Source organism: Bos grunniens, chromosome 23, assembly GCF_055505025.1.
Source record: "Bos grunniens cultivar Pamir isolate PY7600 chromosome 23, Bosgru_T2T1.0, whole genome shotgun sequence".
Taxonomy (NCBI): domain Eukaryota; kingdom Metazoa; phylum Chordata; class Mammalia; order Artiodactyla; family Bovidae; genus Bos; species Bos grunniens.
Genome location: NC_141187.1, coordinates 45,929,329 through 45,954,370, shown reverse-complemented (window position 1 = coordinate 45,954,370; position 25,042 = coordinate 45,929,329). Strand labels below are relative to the sequence as shown.

General features: G+C 43.5%; 1 protein-coding gene across 11 annotated transcripts in view; it reads left to right on the top strand.

The window, feature by feature from the left end:
- The window catches only part of HIVEP1 (HIVEP zinc finger 1), a 136,765-nt gene that overhangs the window by 98,718 nt on the left and 13,005 nt on the right, over positions 1 to 25,042 (top strand). For 8 of the 11 annotated variants that reach the window (XM_086370292.1, XM_086370289.1, XM_086370290.1 and 5 more), the window contains 4 exons: positions 416 to 6,360; positions 9,751 to 9,884; positions 10,598 to 10,773; positions 15,391 to 15,492. In XM_086370292.1, the coding sequence (XP_086226418.1) occupies positions 416 to 6,360; positions 9,751 to 9,884; positions 10,598 to 10,773; positions 15,391 to 15,492 (6,357 nt within the window). Of the gene's footprint in view, positions 1 to 415; positions 6,361 to 9,750; positions 9,885 to 10,597; positions 10,774 to 15,390; positions 15,493 to 18,580; positions 18,739 to 25,042 lie in introns of those variants that run through there. The other 3 variants (XM_086370299.1, XM_086370295.1, XM_086370300.1) reach the window with 3 other exon arrangements.

Below are 25,042 nucleotides of genomic sequence, written 5' to 3'. Positions count from 1 at the left end.
GAGACGTTTGCTTTAAAAGATACTAAATGTGAAAAGACAAATACCCAGCATGAAAAAGTTGGATTTTCTTCTTTGTGGGCCAGTTCTCTCAGACTATTGTTCTAGGGTCCTCAGCTGCAAGGGTGAAGGTGGAGGATAACTTTGTTTTGAAACAAAACACCCAGGACCTTGGTGAGATGGAGGTCAAGAGAGAACACAGTGTTGTAGAAATGTATATAGTAAGGTCAACAGATTTTTGATGGCCAGCATATCACCAGAATGCTAGAATGCAGTTTTATCCAAAACGGGCTTTCCTTAAACTGCCTTCTTCAGTTGTCCTAACACCCTCGTGATTGTAATGTTAATTTAAAAAAAATCATAATTGGTGTTCCTACCGCTTTACCAATTGGTTCTCTTTTTTCCTTTTTTTGAACAGAACTCTTAGAGGCTGGCATCAAAGGAACTTCCGAATCGCTTAAAGGTGTGAAACGGAAAAAGATTGTAGCAGAGAATCACCTGAAAAAAATACCAAAATCCCCTCTGAGAAATCCTCTTCAGGCCAAACACAGACAAAATACCGAAGAGTCCCCTTTCCCCCTGCTCGCGGGCGCAGCGGAGCCCCACAAGAAGCAGAGCCACAGCCCGGCGAAGGCCGGGGGGAGGCCGCTGACCAAACACAACGGGGAGACCCCAGGGCTGACCGCCGGGGCCCCCAAGCCCGAAGCCCCCGTCTGCCCCCGCAAGCCCCCACTTCTGCTGCAGCCGTCGGAGCCACGCCGATGGCGGTTGGAGGGCCCCGACCCCGCCAAGGCTGGCGTCCCCGAGGGAAAGAGTGACCCTGGGTCCCCGCCCAGCAAGGGCAAAGCTGAGCACCGTGAGGCTCCGGCCTCCTCCGGCCACAGCTCCCCACCCTCCTCGTTTGCAAACACCGCCTTCGACGTCTTGCTGAAGGCCATGGAGCCAGAGCTGAGCACCCTGTCGCAGAAGGGCTCACCCTGTGCCGCGAAGATTGAAAACCTGAGACCAAATAAAACCGCACGCGCCCCTGCTCACCTGCATGGCGGCCCGCGGGAGGCCGCTGACCCACGCCTGCCGGACGCAGCTGCCCCCTCAGAGCAGCCGCTACCACCTCGGACCTTGTACCCCTCCGGGCCAGTGTCCGCCACTCAGAGGAGGGACCCAGCGGTAGTCCTGGCCTCCTCTCCCGCGTATCACATACACGAACTCCCTGTGCCTAAACCCGGCCCACAAAGTCAGCAGCTTCCCGCGTTTTCGGGTTTCCCCCCATCCCTCGCAAGCCTGCAGGGCCAGGAGAACGCCCAGCTTGAACACGTCTACACTGCCGCGGCCACGTCACCCCCCGGCCGCACTCAGGTCACCCCTTCCAACCAGCAAGTGGACGCTGCTGTCTCAGTGCCGGTGAGCCCCACACCTTCCACACAGTCACCCCCCACGCCCATCTACAACTCGAGCCCTGTCGCTGCTGTGGTTAACCACAGCGTGGAGCAAATGTGCAGTCTTCTCCTGAAAGATCAGAAGCCAAAAAAGCAAGGAAAATACATCTGTGAGTATTGCAACCGAGCCTGTGCAAAGCCCAGCGTGCTTCTAAAGCACATCCGCTCCCACACCGGGGAGCGCCCCTACCCCTGCGTGACCTGCGGGTTTTCATTTAAGACTAAAAGCAACCTGTACAAGCACAAAAAGTCCCACGCGCACACTATCAAACTGGGCCTCGTCCTGCAGCCAGATGCCGGCGGCTTGTTCGTGTCACACGAGTCCCCCAAAGCACTTAGCATCCATTCGGATGTGGAAGACAGTGGAGACAGTGAAGAGGACGGCGCTGGCGATGAAAGGCCGAACGACCCGGGCTCCGTGGACCTGCAGCCGGTGCAGATGATAAGAATGCTGTCCAGCTCGGAAGCTTTACCAAAATCAGGTTCCATTCCAAGCAATCCTGAGCGCGTGGTCGGTGACTTTGCACTGCAGGATGGGTCTTCAGAATCACAGGCCGTGGCAGAGTTACCAAAGGTTGTGGTCCACCCCATCAGCGTGTCCCCTTTAAGAGTTGACAGCCCAAAGGTTACGGATTCCAAGCCTGAGCTCCCTGGTACACAGAAGGACCTTCAGGGAACCCGGGTCCTGTCCCACCCGGCCTGGGCGTCCTCCCTGGAGGCAGATGAGAAGGCCCATCAGAAAGGCGACCCATGTCAGCCCGACGGAAAGCCAGAGTCCCCTGTGGGCGCAGCGCATGCCCAGCTGCAGAGGCAGCAGGCCACCGATTACTGCCAAGAGCAGCAAGGAAAACTGCTGAGTCCTCGCAGCCTGGGAAGTACGGATTCGGGGTACTTTTCCCGATCTGAAAGCGCCGACCAAACCGTGAGTCCACCCACCCCCTTTGCCAGGACGCTACCCGCCCCAGAGCAGGACTCTGCGAAGAACAGCGGGCCCTCAACCCCTCGGGTCAGCACACCAGCAGCCTCTGCTGTTCCAGCAGGTGAAAAAGCACCCCTCCTCCCAGGTCAGATGCGCCCCCCGCTGGCTACGAAAACGCTCGAGGAGCGGATCTCGAAGCTCATCTCCGACAACGAAGCCCTGGTGGATGACAAGCAGCTGGACAGCGTGAAGCCCCGGAGGACCTCCCTCTCCCGCCGGGGAAGCATCGATTCCCCCAAGTCATACATCTTTAAGGACTCTTTTCAGTTTGACTTGAAACCAATGGGACGGAGAACAAGTTCAAGCTCTGATATACCAAAGTCCCCTTTCACCCCCACAGAGAAATCAAAGCAAGTGTTTCTTCTATCTGTACCTTCCCTCGACTGCCTGCCCATCACCAGGAGTAATTCCATGCCCACCACTGGGTACTCCGCAGTACCTGCCAGCATCATCCCTGCCCCGCATCCACTGAGAGGAAGTCAGTCTTTTGATGACAAAATCGGGGCTTTCTATGATGATGTCTTCGTACCAGGACCTAACCCTTCTGTGACCCAGAGTGGACATCCCCGCACCCTGGTGAGACAAGCAGCGGTGGAAGACTCCTCAGCAAGCGAAAACCACGTTCTCGGGGCCGGACAGCCCTGGGACGAGAGCCATCCTGGAGGCAGCCCCGCCGGGGAGACTGCAGCCCCGAGGAGCAAGCCCCCGGCCCCGGGCTCACACTTGGAAAAGAAGAAGTCTCACCAAGGGCGAGGGACCATGTTTGAGTGCGAGACCTGTAGAAACAGGTATCGGAAACTGGAAAATTTTGAAAACCATAAGAAATTTTACTGTTCAGAGTTGCACGGACCAAAAACCAAGGTCGCTGTGCGGGACCCCGAGCACAGCTCAGTGCCTGGCGGGGCACAGCACTACAGGGTCGCCGGGGCCACCGGGGTATGGGAACAGACGACCCAGATGCGGAAAAGGAGGAAAATGAAAAGCGTCGGAGATGACGACGAACTTCAACAGAACGAGAGTGGAGCACCTCCGAAAAGCTCCGAGGGCTCCCGCTCTCAGAGCGCGCTGGGCCCGGCTCCCAGCCTGTCTCAGCAGAACCTTGCCATACCCAGCGAGCTGCAGCCTCGAAACCTTCAGCGGCAGACCACGCAGATTCAGCTCGGGACCAGAGGCCCCGACCAGCCCCGGGACCCAAAGCCGTCGTCCGTCCTGGAAGAGCCGATGAGTTCGGCTGCCCAGGACAGGGCGGAGCCCAAGAGACATGGGGCCGGCATCTCGGTCATCCAGCACACAAACTCGCTCAGCAGGCCCGGGGCCTTTGACAAGCTGGATGCTGGCGAAAGCGCGTCCCCCGTGCCTTTCCAGGAGCTGAGAACGGGCAAGCCGGGGTCTCTGAGCATCAGAGGAATTTCCCAAGAAGAAGGCCGCCCTTCCCGGCACACGTCTCAGCCCACGCTGTCCGATGCTCCAAGAGGGGAACTTCAGGACGGTTCCAGAAAGATCTCAGGTGAGCGGCATGTGCTCGGACAGCCCTCCAGACTCGTTCGGCAGCACAGCATCCAAGTCCCAGAAATCCTGGTCACCGAAGAGCCAGATCGGGACCTGGAAAGCCAAGGCCACGATGCGGAGAAATCGGAGAAGTTCAGTTGGCCTCAGCGGAGTGAAACCTTGTCCAAGCTGCCGACGGAGAAACTGCCGCCCAAGAAGAAGAGGCTGCGCTTGGCCGAGATGGAGCATTCTTCCGCCGAGTCGAGTTTCGACTCCACGCTCTCCCGGAGTCTTAGCAGGGACAGTAGTTTATCGCACACTTCGAGTTTCTCCGCCTCTTTAGACGTGGAGGACGTTTCTAAGACCGAGGCCTCCCCCAAAATCGACTTTCTGCACAAAGCGGACTTCCTCCTGATTCCCGCTGGCTCTAACACACTGAGTGTTCCGGGGGGTCACCGGGAGATGCGGCGGGCTGCGTCAGAACAGATTCACTGCCTGCAGACGTCCATGGAGGTGTCCGATTTCAGAAGCAAGTCATTCGACTGTGGAAGCATCGCCCCATCTCAGAAGGCGCCACCGGCTGAATCGCATCCTCCGACATCCCCTTCCGGCGTGGGGGTCGCCGGGCACGTGCCCCTCTTGGAAAGACGGAGGGGCCCACTGATACGGCAAATCTCTTTAAACATCGCTCCGGAGAATCAGCTGGCTTCCGGGAACCCATTATCTTTCCAGACCATCGCCCCTCCCGCTGTGAACACAGTGCCATTGCAGGGGCCTCAGCTCACTCACACAGTTTCAGCCGAGTTTCCTGCAAGTACTTTGCACTCCCAGACTCCAGTGAAGGATGTGCGAGCAGAAATGGCAAGTTCCCACTCTCCAAACCTCTTTCCCCTTCAACAGCTTCTAGGTATACACTTGTTGAATCAAATCCCCGTGCCCCTTAGCCACCCAGACACACACATGTCCCTGCAGGTGTCTTCTACGCAGAGTGTCAAACCAGATGCAAGCCCCGGTGGTGGCTGTGTACCTTCTAAAAGTGAGGATTGCTTTGCTCCCAAGTACCAGCTCCAGTGTCTGGCAGTCCCCTCGAGCCAGCCTTGCACTTCTAATCCTGTGCAACCTCTGCCAAAGCAAGGTCTTTCAGATGCAGCCGGGGCCACCCCTCGTGCAACCTCACTGACCTTACCAGCCAAATTAGCAGAAGCCACATCTAACTCGTGTCCTCCACCACCCCTGAAGGTTGGGGCCCTCGGTGGTCAGGTGCCAAAGGGGCCCACGTCCTTGACGCTGTCCGCACACCTGCAGACTCAGGTCTCCACGTACTGTTTCGCCGCAGTCACAGCTCTGCCACAAATCCTAGTGACCCAGGATCTTTCCAATCAGCCGATTTGCCAGGCTAATCGTAGTACGGTGCCAATCAGCGAAGAACAAAGTTCCGTACCAAAACCGCAAAACGATCCCCGGAATGCTTTGCCAAACCCAGAGGGAGAGCTCGTCGGCCAACCTGTCTTTTCAGAGATGGGCCAAAACCCATCTCCGTCAGAATCCTCGCCCACAACACCGAAGATGTCTGTCGGAAGACTTTCCCCACAGCAAGAATCTTCAGCTTCCAGTAAAAGGATGCTCTCCCCAGCAAATAGTTTAGACATCGCCATGGAAAAGCACCAGAAGCGAGCCAAGGATGAAAACGGAGCTGTCTGTGCAACAGACACGAGACCACTGGAAGCCGTGGGTTCAAGAGCTCCTGATGGTAGCAAACAGAAGAAGCCTGTGCTGGTGAGGCAGGTGTGTACCACGGAGCCGCTTGAGGCTGTGACATTAGAGCAGGATGTTTTTCCTCACCCTGAAGTCAGTACCGAGGCTCTTCACTTGACTGCTGTGTCACTAGCCGATAACGTGTCATCAGGACACTGCAAGCCTGTGGCTAGAGAACCCATGAAAGAAGTGCAGGAATTTGAAAGCATCCCGTCAGCCGCATTGCTGACGCCGACAGTTCAAAACCCAGCTGCGCCTGCAGAGAAAACTCAGATTTCTCCTTTGGAATCCATAGACAACCACCAAGAAAGGAAGTCTCCAGGGATTAAAAATCCAGGCGACAAAGCGAACGTCCAGGAACAGAGCCAGCCTGCGGCCACGACTCCTTCCATGCGTGAGGCTGGCGACACACAGCCGTCCACGTCCTTCCCCAGCCTGAAGACGGCCACGAGCTCCACGTGGTGCTGCCTGATGAGACAGAAGGCCCTGCACCTGCCGCAGAAGGACCAGAAAACCTCGGCCTACACTGACTGGACCGTGAGCGCCAGTGACCCCAACCCACTCGGCCTGCCGACCAAAGTGGCTCTTTCTCTCCTGAACTCCAAGCAGAAGACCGGAAAATCTCTGTACTGTCAAGCAATAACCACCCATTTCAAGTCAGACTTACTGGTCTATTCAAGCAAGTGGAAAAGCAACTTAAGCAAGGTACTTGAAATATCCTTTATCTTCAGAAAGAGTCTGTGCAAGTTAGTTTCCACCTGTCTGGATGCCTGCAAACATTTCAGTTGGAGGTTGTATTTTAATTTTGAATGACAAACTGTGCTAAGTGTAGAATTATTTGAAAGAAAGTGACAAGTTTACCTAGGGAGCTATATTGATCAAGATTACCCAGAGTCCCTTCAGTGATTCTGTCTTTAAGCATTTTGAAAATGATAACCTGCCTTGAGCACTTTTTTTCTGTTGGCGGAAATTTAAGTCCTAATGGTACATATAATCGTATTTTTACTTTTATCTGTCTCTTATACTAAGGATTTGTTTTTCTTGTTAGGTGACAGAAGACTACATTTATGCTTTGTCCCTGCTAATGAAGGGGGACAGAGATGTGAATATTGGAGATTGTTCTGTTTCATTTTGAAACAGAAGCAGAGAGCCATTCATCCTTGCTTTATGCAAATCTGACCACCCTCCGCTGACCATGCTAATCTCATATCTCGTTCTGTGTAGCTATAAGAAGCATCTTACTCCTAGAGAAAAGATTCACAAAATAACTGTACACTTGATAATTAAGTTAATTTGGTCAAGATTTGTACAGAAAAGTCATAAAAGTATTAAGTTTGGGTTATTTGTGAAATAAATCTTATTAGAGTTGTTGGCTTTATAAAATGAGGAAATCATTTAAATGATTAAGAATAAATACATAAATAAGGGTATTAGGTTGGACTCTGGACATTCAGAATTGTAGATTAAGTTCTTGATCTGTACAGGTTATACAGGTTCATAAATATTTATTTATCAATAAGATAATAATCACAGTACCAGTATTAGAAGTGTATACAACTTTAAAAGAAGGAAGTCTCTAACACTAGCAGGTAACTCAAGGAATATAAGGAAGATATTCCAAGAGTCGTGATACTTTGGCTGAATCTTTAAGGAAGAAAAAAAAGTAGAGAATTTTTTTTTTTTCAAGCAAACAGAAATGAGAAATTTTAATAGTCTGCCAAATGATGTGGAAGTGAAAAAGAACGTGGTTCATTTATAGAACCCCGAGGAGTCCAGCATGAATAGCAGGTGTTGGAAGCTTGAGACACTGACCTAGTTTGAAGTTGGAAATGGAAATAAAGACCAAAGGAATGCACATGGTGGTAGAGAGCCTTTGATACTTTCTCAGTGGAGGAGGGTCCATCTAGACCACTCAGAATTTAATTTTCAGGTGCTTAGCCTCTATGTCTACTAAATCAGGTGGAAAATGAGACTTGAGCATGAGAATTTAAACAGAGCTTCGTGTATCTATGTTCCTGAAGCACCTATGAAAACTAGCTCTCCTTCAGTGCTGAGTGCTTGGTAGAAATGCCTTGGGAGGGTACACCCAGATTTGGAGCTGGGAAAAGAGTTCCAGGTGGAAGGTGTAGAGATCCTAATTGCATAGATGCAGTTAATGAGGTCACCCAGGAAGAGTGTGAAGAAGAGAGAGGGGCTTGGGACGGATCCCAGTATCCCTACTATTTAAAGGGTTGAATGAATGAAGAAAGCCCCCATTGGAACTGAAAGAGAATTTCAAAAGGAGGGGAACTAGGAGAAAGTGGTATCACACAGGGCGAGGAAGAAGATATTTCAAGGAGAACTGTTCGAGCCAAGAGGTCAGACAAAGGAGACTAGCATGGTATCAGGACTGAACGGCCTGATATCCCTGAGGCTTGAGCTATATGGACTGGTGACCATGGGAGGCTGGCTACTGGCTTGAAGGTTGCTGCTGCTGCTAAGTCACTTCAGTCGTGTCTGACTCTGTGTGACCCCATAGACGGCAGCCCACCAGGCTCAGGCTTGAAGGTTGACTCACACCCAAGTGTGGATGTCTTTATAATTCAAAATGGAAAAGAATAGACAGATGCTAAAAGAAATGAGGTGTCAACACCATATAATGGATAGAGTAGTTAAGCATATACACTAAGAAAATAGTATAGCTTTTGGCGTGTTGCTCATTGGTGAACAGAAATGAGATCTGATAGCAAGAATGTGAGCAAAAGATAAGGGAGAATTTGGTATTGAGAAGAAGGTAAGCAATAGGATTGCTGCTGTTAAAGGTACAAAGTCAAGGAAAGGTGTGCGTATATAGATTCCAGATTGCAGGGAGACCGGATGTGTTTGCCAGAAAAGGAGGAGACAGTTGCATTTGTACTCGTCAGGGTCCGTGCCATTACCTCTTCACACCACTTTTTTGAGACAGGCCAGCTGCTCTTCTTTGCCCCTGGCTTTGTAAGGACGGGCCTTCCCAACGGAGTTCTTGGTGAGGCCACTACGGCCCTCTGTTCATGGTACACACCCCTTCTCATCACTTAACTATGTTACTCTGTAATTATGTTACTATGTCCTCGCAGTACAATAGCTGTCTACTTGGTGGTGTGATTCTTAGAGGAAGATTGTCGGGGAGGCTGGAATCAAGAGGCCCTTGATCAGAAAAGTTGGGCCTTATTTTGGATTTGGCCAGAGGACTGGAGTTGGTGTCCTTGCTGTTAACACTTGACCTTCGACAAGGGTCCCTCCTCACTGGGACGTGATCCACCAGCGCTGCCCGCCTCCTGGGGCCTTTGAGGGCAGAGTGGACCGGGGAGTGAGATAAGTGGCTGGGAATAGTGCAGCTGTATAAAATCATGAGATGGTGTCGCAGCGTTTCGGCAGGGAAAGCACACACTGTTCATTATCTTCGTGTTCAGTGCTTTTTTCCTAGAGATTTAAGTAGTGTGAGGCCAAGACCTAACTTTTGACCTGAGGTGTATAATTCACAGTCATCACTATTCAGGAACTTTGCAGAGGATAGCGAGAAGAAATCTAACTATGGTTTAAAATGATGGGGAAGAGGAGGCTAAAATATTGGGAAACAGGGCTACTTCTTTATCTTCACCGCACATTGACACTGACGGGGAGTTACTCGTCTTTTTCAGGGTGTGTGACATTATGCCATAAGGAGTAGCTAGCTCTTTTCCATCTTTAAAGAGTAAACTCTTAAACAAGTATGCTTAGGCTGTAATATGAGTGATTGGTAGCTCTAAGAACAGTATTTAGTTTATTTTTTAAATTCGTATTAGGTTCATTGAATACCAGGGTGGGAAGTTGTAGAGTCTTTATTTGGGGGTGTCACTGGAATGTGGTGGAATTTTAAAGTCCAATAAGATTTATCAGTTCATTGTGATTCCGACAGATAAAGGAGGAGAGAAAGCAATGACCTTTAAAGCTGTTACATCCTTGTAATGCCTTCCATTAAGCTAACCTTATGCACTGTACTCTGCCGTGTTTTAATTTCCAAGTGAAACATCAGCGTGTTTGTGTTTTCAGCTTTATTAAATTAGTGTCTCTCTCTTTTTTTTTTTTCCCTTTCAGAGAGCATTAGGTAATCAAAAGTCCACAGTAGTTGAATTCAGCAGTAAAGATGCCTCTGAAATTAACAGTGAGCAAGATAAAGAAAATTCCTTAATCAAAAGTGAACCAAGAAGAATTAAAATATTTGATGGAGGGCAAGTACAAATTTTACTTCTTAAATGTACATTTAAACTTACTTTTTAAATGTACATTTGCTTTCATGTGAATGAAGACTTACTAGTGCCAATTTTATAAAAATGTTGCAGAGTTTCTCGGCTTATTAACAGAATCTTCATGGCAAAATATATGTTAGGTATTATGTTAAATAACTCCATTTTGATCAAGAAAATGATAACTATTTAGGAAACATTATAGGTTCTAGGAGGCAGCTGAACACTAAATTTTCAGAGTGAACCCTGGGTTTCACATTGATTCATAATAAGGAATGGCCTGGAAAAAATCTGCTAAGAGAGATGAATTAATTGCCTATTTGATATCTTTTGTGAATTTGGTTGTGAAAAAAATCATAAGAGCCAGTTGTAGTTAAAATGAAGCTCAGAAATATTTCAGTACTGATAGTTGTAACTGAATTTAACAATAACGAAACTTTTAGACAAGTGACTTAGACTAGGAACTATTTTAAAATTAAACCTGGTATTGAATAAAGCTTGAATTGAATTAGCTATTAGAATATTGTGTTGCTTTGAAAAGCTGGAATATTCTGTTACTTGTATGTGCATAACATTTATATTGATTGAGTGTAAATATTGTGCCTTGTCTTTATTTTTTAGGTTGAATTTTAATCATCAATATTTTCTCCAAGACATAGTATCCAGTTGCTTTATTCATTTTTTTTTCTTTAAATTAGATATAAATCAAATGAAGAGTATGTATATGTCCGAGGCAGGGGAAGAGGAAAGTACATTTGTGAAGAATGCGGAATCCGCTGTAAGAAACCTAGCATGTTAAAGAAACACATACGAACCCACACAGATGTCCGCCCCTACCACTGCACTTACTGTAACTTCTCCTTTAAGACGAAAGGTATGAGACGACACTGCTTCATAGTCCTTTATTATATGCATTAAGTCAGTAGAGCCAAGACCCAGCTTTGCATATTATTTGACCAACGATGCAGTAGTTTAAATAAACTAATATACATTATACCTTATTAGCATCATGTTTTTATTTCTTTCTATATTTCTAGACCTCAGATTTTAATTACCTACTTTGAGAATATATGTAATAAATATGACATTCGAAAAGGAGCAAGTGCCCTTTTTTCTTTTACTCCCCAAATTACAGTTGTATAACGTGATGACTAATACGTTTTCAAAATTACTTATTTTGGGGCCAAAGAAGAAAAAGAAATTTTTGTGATCACAAGTAAATGCATTTCAGTGCTACAAGATTAAAGACAAAAATTAATAAGTACAGTAAAATTATACTGATTACATTCATGTTTTATTATCTAATTTTAGTCATGCATAGCCATTTCTTTTTTTTCCATGAAACATTTATTTTACCCAAATTCTTTGGAATTTGTTTCAAAGTTTTCTTTTATACTGTGTAATTATTATAGAACTCAGAACTAGTAGTTAAAGTTACATTTAGTACCATTTCTGCACTCTTTATATGTTTTTATTTAAATTGTAAGGCTTTGTTGTATTTAAGGTAATTTTACCTTCTGTAAATTTCCTGTTACATATAATGAATGCACTATTGTAAAATGTTTGCTTCCTCCATTAGGTTCCTTGTTTATGGATTACTGTATAAACATTAGTTGCTTGAGGCTTCAATTTCATATACCACCCTTTACAAAATAAGACTCTCTCAAATACAAGGCAGTGTGATCATAAAATTATTTGTCTGAAAGGACAAAATCTATGAAAAATATTTAATCAGTAACTTTTTCACAGAACGACTTTATTTTTATCCCTTTTAGTTAACATTTGCTTTTTTCTTATTGTATTGGTTGACTTTGAGGTTTTGTTTTAAAGATTGATCAATTCTTCAGCACAGTTCATTACCTTTTTTGGCTACTATTTATTGGCATTTAAGGAGAGTTATAGTGTATAGTAGCTTCTAATTAGCTCTCCTTAAATGCCAGTAATACCTGAAACAAGAGTGATGGGGGAAAACAAAACCGTGATCCAAATAGTCTTGAATAGTTCTAAAGTTTCAAGAAATCATGAGTTGGGAGCAACCATGATTCTGTCTTTCTTGATGTATAGAGGAGTTCCTTCTAGAAATGGAGAGTGTATTTCAGGATAATTTTCCTGATCTTGTGGGAAGGCTTTGATAGGATTAAGTGGTTTGATCTTTTAACCCAATTCATGGCTTTTACACTGGTTTTGATCCTAATGATTATGAAATGCCCGTCTGTTAAATAATTTCCAATGTGAGACCAGGAGATTAGCAATAGCCCAGTATTTACAAATAAAAGATGACCAGGTACAAAGTGATGTTACCAGATAAAAGAGGATCAAGGTATAATGTGAAATGGGTATTTCTCGGTAGAAGGAGGGAAAGGAATCAGGGTATTTTAAAGGTATATTTATAAGGGCAAGAAAGGAAGGAAAACGTAGATGTGGAAAACCAAATGGAACCACAGAGATTTCTTGGCAAAGAAAAATTTCATGAATCATCAAGTATTAATCCTAGTGAGATAGCTCAGACCAGCATCATGTAGAATTAAGATAAATGTCTATTAAGTGGTGGACGGGGCATTATGATCCGTGAAGAGTGAGCAGTGCATGTTAGCAGTCTTCCTGTCTGTCATTTCTCAAACATGCCACACATGTGAGTTTACGTTAAACTTTCTGTTTTGTCAGATTGTTCATTGGAATTACATGATAAATACTTATTTAAAGAAAGCTACCCAAGCTAAGGAGACTGGTGAAGAAAATGTCAGAAATTCACTATTTCCCTATTCTCCTCAGGGCAATTCTCTTTTCTGTGGTCAGCTTCCTTGTAGAAGTCTACCTTTTGTGAATGTATGTGGAACAGATTCCATAGTACCTTTTAAAGGCAGCTAAATAATAAAAGTCTTGTTTTTTGATGAGACTGTAGATTTTGCCCTACTCTGATTGATTTGGTTTTCCCAAGCAATTCACCTCTACTTCTTATTGGATGTGTCTGATTATTAACAGAAAGTAATAGTGATGTGACGGCATGCCCTATAAATAGGAGTATGCAAAGATAGCATTGCTCTGTCCTCCTAGATTTTGACGCTTCTGATGGTCATGCTTGTAAATCTGTGCTTCATCATTTGTCCTCTCAGTTTATTTTATGAATGCATTTTCAAACCAGTTTTAATTGATTTGTCTTCATTATTCTACTTTAAAGGTCAGTCAGCAGAAAATACACATTGAGCTTGCATCTCTGCAGGATTTAGGCCCATATATAAAACAGAAAGTTGGGCTCTCTCTATATATAGCTATAGGAACCCAGAAACAAAAGCTTCCTGCTTTCCAGAGGATTTAGATTAATGTTTATTAAATCTGTTGAAAAATGTATTGTGTTAAATTAATGCACCAAGTTTAAAGCATTGCTAGGGGATATTTGCATTTTAATATGCATGTTCTGCATATGAAATGCAAATTGCTTTATTTTAAATTATTTACAAAGTTGGTTAATAATAAGTAATAGCTCAAGTTATGAGAAAATATGCTTATTAAAAACTTTATATTCCCAAATTTGCCTCCTTACAATTATACATCTATCTCTTAGAAAACAAATGACCTCTATGACTACCTATTTATTAAGGAACAAAAGCATTTTGAAAGAACTATTAGTGGACCTTGTAAGTTGGTTTGTAATATTGATATCATACTAGAAAGTGTTTTGACTTGTAAATGGAAATTTCAGCCACAATAAGATGGGAAAACTAGTCATAACTTTTAGTATGAAAATTTTGAAGCATACAGAAAAGTAGATATTTGTATAATGAGCACCAGTATACCCATCATCTTTTAATAGTTGTTAACATGTTGCCAAATTTGCTTCATGCTTTATTTTAAAATAAATGTCAGACCTGGCAAGTCATTTAAGCTGGACATTCTCTCTAGAATCACAGAGGTCAGGGTTTGCTGGATCCTAGTATCTAGTCCGGGCCCCACTTTCACTTGAACCTGTTAAGCCCCAAGCTCTGGGATGTTGTACATACCAACTAGTGCAAGAATTGGCCTAAACAGGTTTGACCAGATCCACCGGCTCACTGAATTTTTAGTGGAATTGAAGTTCTATAAATATTGCAGTTTCACTGGTCTTCTAGCTACCGCAAGATTTGGCTCCAAGTCTGGACCAGTGATTCAGACATGTTTAGCTCTTCTAAAGGTTTATTCTCAAATACTTATATGCCCCTGCTCACCAAACCCAGCATTTAGATTTTGTTTCTTTTCAAAAGAGGTGATTTTCCCTTGGCAATTTTGGGTGTGTGTGGCATTATCCACTCAAGCTGCTTGTTATCCTCTAGAGAATCTGAGTTCTCTCCCTGTATTAATGATCACTTTGGGCCAGCATGCCCAGTGGTTCCCAGTGTAACCCAGTGGGTCAATATACCAGCTGTCAGAGGAAATACCCCTTTAGGGTTACTATTAGGAGACTTTTAGTCACAAGGGTGAATACTTACAGGGGTAAATATACCAGCTGTCAGAGGAAATACCCCTTTAGGGTTACTATTAGGAGACTTTTAGTCAGAAGGGTGAAGTGAAATTAATGCAGAAAATTCTTTCTCTTGTTCCAAACACACAGAAATACTATTTGTAATACAACAACTAACTATAGTTTTGAATAGATAGCCAAGCTTGAAATTTAGAAAGACAGATTCTCAGATAACAAAAATAAAAAAGAAACTCCAAACTAGCACGGTGAACAGATAATGGAAAAAAAAAAGTCCATAAAGGCATCAAGCCAGATATATGTCCACAGACCTGGGGATTCATACTTGGCCTAGAATGGAGTCTAAGGCCTCTGAAAGGAGCCTGGCTCACCTGTCCAGTGTCTTTGGACCATGTAGGGGAAGAGCTCCCTGCTGAAAAACAAATCCCTATACCTATGCCATGCCAAAAAGATCCCCAGATTCATCCAGAATTACTGGAATGAAGCTTTTCAAGTCTCAGGCAGAAGCATCTGGAAAACCGACATATAGAGATGTCTACAGCCCAGGGTACTTACAACTTCATGCAGAACCATCTTGCTCAAGATAAGTTTACAATAAAAGCTAAGAAGTGTACAAGGAAATAAAATACTATGAGGGAAAGCCAGCAAACACAGCCTGGGGAGAATTCAGAAACCACAGGTCACAGTGCAATCTGAAAGGGACTTTAAGTGTGTATAAAATGTTCTATGAAATAAATAAGGACTGGAGAATAGAAACCGTAAGGCAATGGTAGACATTCTCAAAGTAGAGGAGATTATTACTTAATAATAATTAAGTAATAATCTGAATAATAAATCTCTCTTCTTTATGATTACTTAACAACAGGGTTATTACAACATACAGATGCCAGTATTTTCTTTTGAACAAATTTTAGTCATTGGAATTGTGTAACCACAGTCTGTACTTTCACTTGAAATAGGAATGGAATTTGCCAGTATTGACAAATGCAATAGCCAAATAATACTATGTAAGCTTAGTAAACATTCTTTTCCCTTAAGGAAATCTGACAAAACACATGAAGTCCAAGACACATAGCAAGAAATGTCTGGATTTAGGCGTCTCAGTAGGTTTAATAGATGAACAAGATACAGAAGAATCAGGTAAGGCTTTATTCCATATTTTTCATAAATGCTATTTACAGTGTACTCTTTTTTTTTGTTTGCATCCATACTCTTCTTTCCATTCCCACTGACTTTGCTCAGTTCCTATTTTCATTGCCTCTTATTTATCCTATGTGATAGACTCCTGATCAGTTTCCCATCTTTACTTTGTCTTCCTTCCTTTAACATCTATCCCTGCTGACGTTGTTAATCTTCCTGCAGCATGTGTCTGATCATACTATCCCTCCGCTCCGAGTCTTCCATCGGTTTCCATTTGCCTACCAAGAACAGTATGAGCCACTTGACCGAGTAATTCCTCACAATCCTTTCTAGTCTGACGCCCGCCCGCCCGCTTCTCCACCTGTGTCCCTCATCTCTCTCTCTCTCTTCACTTGCCCCACCGCTTGAGTCTCCGGCTTCCGTGACGCCGATCCGGCTCTGCCTGTACCGCTCTCCCTGAAGGCCCCGCCCCCGGTCCCCGCAGAAACGCGGCTCCCCGTCTGCACCCGGTCGAAATCTTATTTCCTCCAAGATCCAGCTCAAATCCACCGCTGGCACGAAGCCTTCTCTGATTTTTTCCCTTGCCACAACACTTGTGGAAAGCAGTTGTTCCCTTTTCTCGACACCTGCAATATTCTAGAGTTTGCTCCGTGAAAGTAATGAACCCCTTTCTGCCATGCTTTTATTATGATTTACACGCTTCCTTGCTCACCTCCTCACTGAGATTCTCAAGCGTGTCAGGAGTAGAATTCATGCCTGGGTAATACTCGAGGCCACCCACAGTCCTCAGCGCGGCGCCTTGCTCAGGGCAGCCGCTCTGGAAATATTTGTGGCATAAAGTATTCGTTTGCTTCCCCGGATTGTTTATTATCTTGAAAAGGTTAACTGGTTGTTTTCTTAACAACAGTTGTTAGCTCAACAACCAGAAGTATTTATCTCTAACCAGTTTTGAGGAGAAATAAACCTGTTCATCTGTTCTGACTAATCAGACAGTAGAATTTTATTCTTTGTAAGGCTTTTTGTTTCAACCCAAGAATTTAGCAACAAAAGAGATACATTGTTGTTTTTTTAAGTTTCCTATTGCTTTTTTGAAAAATACCCTAAATTAAACATTTACCTGCTTGCTATGTTTTAGTTAGTATGTACTAGTTTGATGTAGAAAAAATTTCCAAAGAGAAAATGGTGAAGACATCTTTGAAAACATAGGTAAAAAAAGCAAATGTTTTTCATTCCACCTGACAACAATTAACACACTAGATGAACCAGCCTGAATTTGTTTCTAAATATTCAAGAGAAGTGACTCATGTCGGAAGTGCTACGGTTGATATGATTTATTATTTTAAGCTTAAGGAAAAGATTGCCTTAAAATTTAATTACTGGCAATAAATGGATGTGTTCTTAAAAGAAGGAAAAGATAATTATAACAAACTTAGGACAAAAAGGAGGTTCTTAGTGTTTTATAGACACTTTGATACACTGATGCATATTGGGAATGGCAATATCAGGATTTAAAAGTAATATGTCAAATTAACATATGTGTAACTTTTTTGTCCTAGGAACAGAAGTATTAAAACTGATTTTAGAATGGCTAGGAATTGAATTCTGTGTTGGTGTCTTTGTTTAAAGACACACATTTAATAAAATTAATATACCTATAGTTTACTTCTAATATAAATCATCTGTTTGATTTATTTTCTGCTCTTTATAATCCTGCAGTAAATTAACTACCATAAGTATTTAAGTGAAAAATATCTCTCCTCATTATTTATTTGCTTTATTGCTGTTCCACAGAGCAATTCAGAATTAAAAAGCTAGGAAAAAACAGTAAGGGTTTCAGTGAGTATATTTATCACCTACAGACTAGAAAAAGCTCAAAGTAAGGGCTGTAACATGAAACACTAATTTCTGAAAAAGGTATAAATGTTAAAAGCATTATTATTATAATATATACTCTTAAGTGTTTTTTACTTTTTCAAGAAGATAAGTCTTACAAAATTAAGTAAATGTCTGTAGAAATCTACTGAATTGTCAAGGGAAGCTTGTGTTTATATCCCAGATTTCCATAGGCGAATTAAGTGCAGTATTCATGAATTATCAGCATCATTCCGATTGGCTGACTAATGATGATCTTACGTTATCTCCCATTCATTTTTGTCATTTCTCACCCCATTCCAGAAGCACTGGAAGCAGGTTTTAGGTTACGACTCAAACTTAATGGCCCTAATTCCCAATTTCAGTTGAGATCCTCTGATAAAACTCGAGGTAGCTTTACCTGTTTTTCTGTGTGTATGTGTGTGTGTGTGTGTTTTAATTACTGTATTTATCGGTAATACTCTCAGGTTTTTTTCATGGTTTTTATTGAATAGTAAATTATAGCACTTCGATGGATTTTGCCAACTGCTATTTTATACCAGAGACCTCATGTTTCTTTATAAAATGCCAACAAGACATATTCCTTCACTTTTGCTTTATTATAGGCTTGCAGTGAAGGCAATAAATGGTCAGTATTTATTGTTTGAAACAAATGGTCTTGCTTTCCCTTTATTGTCTTTTGTTCTTCTAAAAAACATTTTGTTTTTTTTTAATACGGTTGACATTACAAAGAGTTTTATTATATGCACTCAAGTATTCACACCAGAGTTGGTGATTATATTTTCTTTCATTGGCTTTAAGTCTTTCTCTTAAATTCAGTGTATTTGGGGTGGGCAGGGGTGGGGGGGGGCAAGCTAAATAAAGATCATACATGAGGTGCAATGTCCCTTACTTACCCTTCATGTCACTCTCCCCAGAGGCAAACAGTCACCACACTTAGGGATTTTCTTTCAGTTCATTTACCATACATGTGCATATCCAAACATAACACGTTGGGTTTTAAGTTTGTATTCCAAATTTGCATAGACACTATCACCTTATATGTAGATACCTAGAAAATTAATTTTGCTTTATAATTTTAAGTTGTTCTGTAGAACAGTTTGTATTTCTCCACATCCTTAACTATACCGGATAACTGTATGAATTTTAACTTGGGACCAATTTGATGGATGACGTCTTATTGCTTTATTTATGTGTTCTTGATTACTATCCTAAGGTTGGATCTTACAGTTCTTTGGGACGTAGTTTCATGCTGTTAAACTGATGGCAGTGAGAGGTGGGATCTTGCTGAGCAATTCTTCAGATGTCTGTGTTTTTAGAGAGGGAAGCCCGGAAGCCTGCAATGTGATGCCGCATGTCTGCAGGGCAGACTTGTTTTCTAGTCCAACACCCGCCTAGAACATAGTAGGTATTCTTTTTCACTCTCCTTTGCTCATTCCTTCTCATCTTCTGTCTCTATACGTGGTGCCCAGGGCCGTGATTTCTAAGCTCTCATCTTTTCTGTCTATGCCCCTCCTCCGGTAGTCTCATCCAGTCTTCTGACTTTTTAAATGCCATCTATATGCTGATGATTCCATTATTTACTCTAGACCTACACGTCCATCTGCCTGCTCACCACCTCCTCTTGGACGTTCTAATGGAACATCTAGAACCTGATGTGCCCCAAACTCCTGGTTGACTCCTTTCCTCTTAAGACGCATGTTTCCCTGTGGTTTTTCCCCCCATCCTTTCAGCTGTTGCACTGAAATCTTGAAGTCTTGGTCTGATGTCCTTTGCCTCCAATCCATCAGGAAAACCGTCACCTCCTCCTTCAAAATGCATTCAGAAAAGTGCTTTGGGCCACCTGTGGCACCCAGCTCTGGTCAAAGCTATCATCCTGTCTTCTAAGTTGCTTGCAGTAGCCCCTGATGGTCTTTGGAGTTCAACCCCTGTCTCTTCACAGGCTGCTTCCGACACAGCAGCCAAAGTGGCTTTTTAAAATGATGTTGTTACTTTGCTTAAAACCCTCCATCAGCCTCCTGGCTTGTTCAGAGCTGTGGTCTGTGCCCCCCGCGAGCTCTCTGCCCCCCGCCCCCACTTCCTCGCTGGGTGCTGGAAGGCATGCCATCATCTCAGCGCTCTGCTCAGATGTCACCTCATCAGGGAGGCCTTCCTGCACCGCCCAAGAAGAAACCCCTGGCCCTCTCACCGCCAGCCTTGCTCACACCCCCGACCTGCTTATTTTTCTCTGTGGAATTTAACCACCACGAGGAATGTGAGTATTATCTGTTCATTTCAACTAGAAAGTAGAACAGAAGGACAGGCATCTCCTCATGCTCGCTGCTCTGTGACTTGCTGGGACTGTTACCAGCAAGTCATAGACGGTAAATAGTTGTAGACTGAATGAATGACTGGGAAATATGACCTTTTACTGTCAGGAAATAACTCAATATTGTGGGTTTTTTTTAATATTTCTTCATCTTCCATTAAATTCCTTCACTGCGATGAAATGGTAGCTGTAATACAATATTTAACGCCTTTACTTATGAATAGCATTTACATGATTTAGCCATGGTATTATAGGTATTTGACACAGGTATTATCAAAGAGATGATGGCCATTCATTTGTTTCTTGGTTATTTATGGGTTATTAGAGCAGAAGACTAGTGGATATTTTAAGCTACCCTGACCATTCCATTTCTTCATCCTTAGTAATGATCTGCCCAGACTGATAAGTATCTGTGGCCATTTTTCAGTGGTTCCAGAGAAGAGTTTATTCTCTTTCTGGTGGATTCCTTTTACGGATTTAGCGCTGCAGCCGCTGTCCAGTATGTGCAAAGGCATTGCCCTCGGGAGCTCCTCGCCTGTGGCTGTGATGCTGGAATGTTGAGTGAGCCCAGCCTGGCCAGGGTCCACTTCCCCAAAGCTGGGATCTGGGGAGGACAGGGATACCTGGTCGGGAACAGAGAGATGACTGGGGGTATCCCAGGAGAAAGGAAAGGAAGGGAATATAGAAAAAAGTATATTTATCCATATGTCACTTTGTTCAAAAAAGTATTGATGAGAGGGGGTAGGGTAAAGGATTCTGGACCCAGGGACTTGTTAGGCAAAAACCCAGAAGTTGGGAGAGGGGTGGAGGGCATTAAGAGTGTAAATGCAGATGAGAAGAGAGCACTAGCAAGCTGCGGGGGTCGGGGTCCTGCTGTACAGGAGAATTTCAGCATGGGCTTTTAAGAAAGTCGGAGGGGTTTGGGGTGTTTTTTTTTTTAATTATCTAAAATAATTTAAAGTCACTGCTGTTTTAGTCCCATATATATATGAAAAAGCTGGCTTAAAACCCAACATTCAAAAAACTAAGATCATGGCATCCAGTCCCATCACTTCATGGCAAATAGATGGGGAAACAATGGAAACAGTGACAGACTTTATTTTCTTGGGCTCCAAAATCACTGCAGATGGTGACTTCAGCCATGAAATTAAAAGACACTTGCTCCTTGGAAGAAAAGCTATGACCAACCTAAACAGCATATTAAAAAGCAGAGACATTGCTTTGCTGACAAAGGTCCATATCGTCAAAGCTGTGGTTTTTCCAGTAGTCATGTATGGATGTGAGAGTTGAACCATAAAGAAGGCTGAGCGTCAAAGAATCGATGCTTTTGAACTGTGCTGGAGAAGACTCTTTAGAGTCCCTTGGACTGCAAGGAGATCCAACCAGTCCATCCTAAAGGAGATCAACCCTGAGTACTCACTGGAAGGACTGATGCTGAAACTGAAGCTCCAGTACTTTTGCCACCTGATGCAAAGAGCTGACTCATTAGAAAAGACCCTGATGCTGGGAAGGATTGAAGGCAGGAGGAGAAGGGGACAACAGAGGATGAGATGGTTGGATGGGACCCCTGACTCAATGCATGTGAATTTGAGCAAGCTCCGGGAGTTGGTGAAGGACAGAGAGGCCTAGAGTGCTGCATCCCATGGGGTTGTAAAGAGTCAGACACGACTGAGCGACTGAACAACTATATATCTGACTTTTGCTTCCCAGGTGGCTCAAAGGTAAAGAATCCACCTGCCAATGCAGGAGACATGGGTTCAGTCCCTGGGTTGGGAAGATCTGGAGGAGAAAATTACCCAGTATTCATGCCTGGAAAATCCCATGGACAGAGGGCTACAGTCCAGGGGATCACAAAGAGTCAGACACAACTGGGCAACTATGCACACACGCATACACATCTGACTTTTAATCTGGATCGTTTTCTCAAATATTCTTGAAACAAGGAAGCACAAATAGTAGAGTTTTTAATCCATGCCCCCTTGGAATTTTCATTGCCGAGCTTTTGTTTGTTTTTTCTTTCTGCCCCTGCTGTTTTATTTTGTAGTGGGAATTTAGACAGTAATGACTGAAAGACACATGATTTCTTTAAGTGGGTAGTCCCATTTGGCAACCACAGTAATAATACCATAGAGCAAAACTCTTTTTCTGGAAGGGTGTTTTTACACACAGAGTACCTGAAGGTGTCAGCATCCCTCCTCCTCCACCAGGTGGAGTTTACAGGTTTGGGTGGATCGTTAGTAACTTTGCCCTCATGCATCCAGTTTTGTATGTATAAATATATAATGACTCACTCAGAAGTCTTGCTGTTCATTTAGTAAATCAGGGAGCTTTATTTCTCTTGGTGTTCATTTCTGCTCTGACTCAGCAGCATCACAGGGTAGATTTCCCTGCAGAATAGACCGTCTAAAAGCCGAGGACTTGATTTGTTCCTGCCTTCACATTTCTGCGTGTGTTTGAAACCTCACCCTTAATCAATTCCATAAGGATGTTGTAAGGAAGAGTGGTGTACGTTATGAAGTGTTTCATTTCAGGATCAATTTTATTTTCCAAGGAAAAATATAAGTTATCAGCTATACTAATGTAGCAGAAGTAGCGGCTGACTTAAAATAGGAGGGAGAATAGCATTTTCAGCTCTCCCAGTTTTAATCTAATTGAAATGTACATCTGCTGGTGGGAAGCTCAGGTCCAGAAGCTGCTCAGGGCAGAGAGGTCTCAAGTGCTGGCTTCTCTCCCATGCTGCTTCCTTGCCTCCCATAGGAGTATCCCAGGTCCCTCATCACGCCAGGAAACCCCTCCTTCTCAGGAGCAGGCTCATGGCCGCTGTTCGAGACTTCAGCCGCCATCACCAGATTCCTGCCTGACCGTGTATTCCTTGTTTTCCGGAAAACAAGTGGTGAAATTGCCCTTGTGTAATGTAGGGTCTTTCCACATATTAGCTTGCTGTCTCTTTCCCTTTAACCATGAACAGTCTTAACCAGTTTTGATAGCCACCTACATATTTCACATGCGCAGCAGGGAAGTGCTGTCAGAAGTGGGGTCCTAGAACACTTTAGGAAGGACTGTTAGAGTCAGCACACTTGATTAAAGTCACGTAAGCCTTAACAGCCAGTGCTAACAGGAGGTGTGAGAACTTGCTCCAGATATTTAAGCCTTGATTAATCTCAGACATCTGGGAAATGGGTATAAACTTTTTAAAGGGAAAAACCCACAAGGATGTTATTTGGGAGAACCTGATTCTAAATGCCAGAGTTTGCTGCATAGCAACCAGAAACCTAAGGATTGTGTTTTTAGGTTTATTGAAAAAATTGGGGGAGGGGCAGGGGGCGCTTGGCCATTTAATTGATCTTTTCTGTAGCATACATAATCATCAAGAAATATCATCTCTGAGCTTTCACTTATTCAACAAAATTAAAGGCTCTCTAAAGGCCAGTGTTGCCACAGAGTATCCCACCATAATATTTATTTGAAAAATCATAACCGTTTGATAATGTCTTGGTCAGCTTCTGGTTTTCCTGGGAAGATTCCAAGCCTTTTTATTCCATGTTCATATTTAATTATTCCTTTATATTTGCTTTGTTTATTTTCATCAGAGATTTACTCTAGATTTATTTCTACTTACCTACAGTATTTCTTCTCCTGATACCATCTCCAACCTTTTTCTTTTTTTATGGAATGTCCTAAACCTGTTTTCTCGTCTACCAGCTCTTAACCCCAAACGTCACGCACCAGCGTAGTGCGCGAGTTTCCTGGTTGATGGAGCACTCACTATAGGTCCCTGTGGAGATGCTGTGATGAAGGACCAAGTGCTCCTGAGCTGTTGACTCTTCACTCCCCTTAGCAACATGGGCTGTATGGCTGCCCATCTTATCCTTCAGCAGATAAATTCTTGTTCTCACTTTTCAAATGGACTGAATTTAGAGATGTTGGGAAGCATTTATTCTGAATTAAGCAGAGGGGACTGTAATCTTACCTAAGGCAACCATTAAACGTTGGACATCCGCCGTCTCAAGTTTCCATTTAGTTTAAACCTAGCACCTCAAGCTGTAATTATAGTAGGTGCTTATGAAAAGTCCTACCCTCCAGCCAGCTGTGCGCCTCCCTGTAATCTTGCCAGGCAAAATTATGTAGTCTCAGGAATTCTGTCCCTGTGTTCTTGGGATCTTAGTAAATACTTCTTTTGTATTCACCTTTTGTGTCAAAAAATCACACCGCTGGCTATTTGCTTTTTATGCCCTGATCCAAAGAATGTTTTCGTCAACAGACTGCTGGGCTTCAGTGCTAGGAATGCTGATATGTGCCCTTCACTGCCAGGCTGGGAGAACCATTCAGAGTGGCAGAGTGCGACTGGAAACACTGTTCTTGTTGGTGATGAAGTTCTTAGGATGGTGTGTGTAAGAAGGTGCGGTTAGATCACAGGACTTAAACCCTGTATCACATTTACCCTGAAAATTAATTTAGTGAAGAACTAAATGAAGTTCTTTCAAAACGAAATTACCTGCAGGATATGTTTTTGTCACTGGGATGTTTGCAGAAGATATTTTTACTCCTTTTAAGAAAAACTTTCACACACAATATGAAACCATGATAGGTCTTGGAGTCTATAGTTAAAATAGAGAAGCGCTCATGTCAGTAGTGAGCAACACAGACAGCACTGCCTTTTGGTTTACTTCCTAAAGTTAGCAGACGTTAAACTCTAGCCCATTATATAGTTAAGATGAAAACATAGTTTAACAAAAACCCATTATTGCAGTAGTCGCATGCTTTGGGAAACTTTTCCCCCATGTTGCCCTTGTTTGGATTTCAGAGAAATTATGAGGGAAAAAAAGAGAAAAATTGCAACAACAGAACATTGATGGAGGAGTTGCCACTGACCTCCCAGGGGAGCCAGTCTGAGGGAGGCCCCAGACTCAGCCAGCAGGGGTCGCTGTTGGGCAGCGATGAGAGGGCAAGCCTGCAGCGCATCTAACTGAAATGGGATTTGGAAATACATCCATCTTCAGGGAAACGGTTTGATGAGTTAATTTTGAAAAACACTATGGCTGCACTGCTTACCTTCTTTTTCCCTCATAAATCTAAATTTACAGAAAATAGAATTCACATTACAAATATGTAGAATTGTACTGAGTACTGGAAATTTTTCTTTATAATGAGTTGAGAGTGTGTCCAGGAGGAGGGAAATTAAATAGAACTTTTAGAAGCCATTTATCTATGAACTTATTAAGTAAGTATGGCTTCTTTACTTCTGTTCTTGGTTCCCTGGGAGTTGCAGAGGGGTGGCCGACAGCTTTCACCCCACTGGAGTTCCAAATAGGAAAAGGAGTGCATCAAGGCTGTATATTGTCACCCTGCTTATTTAACTTATATGCAAAG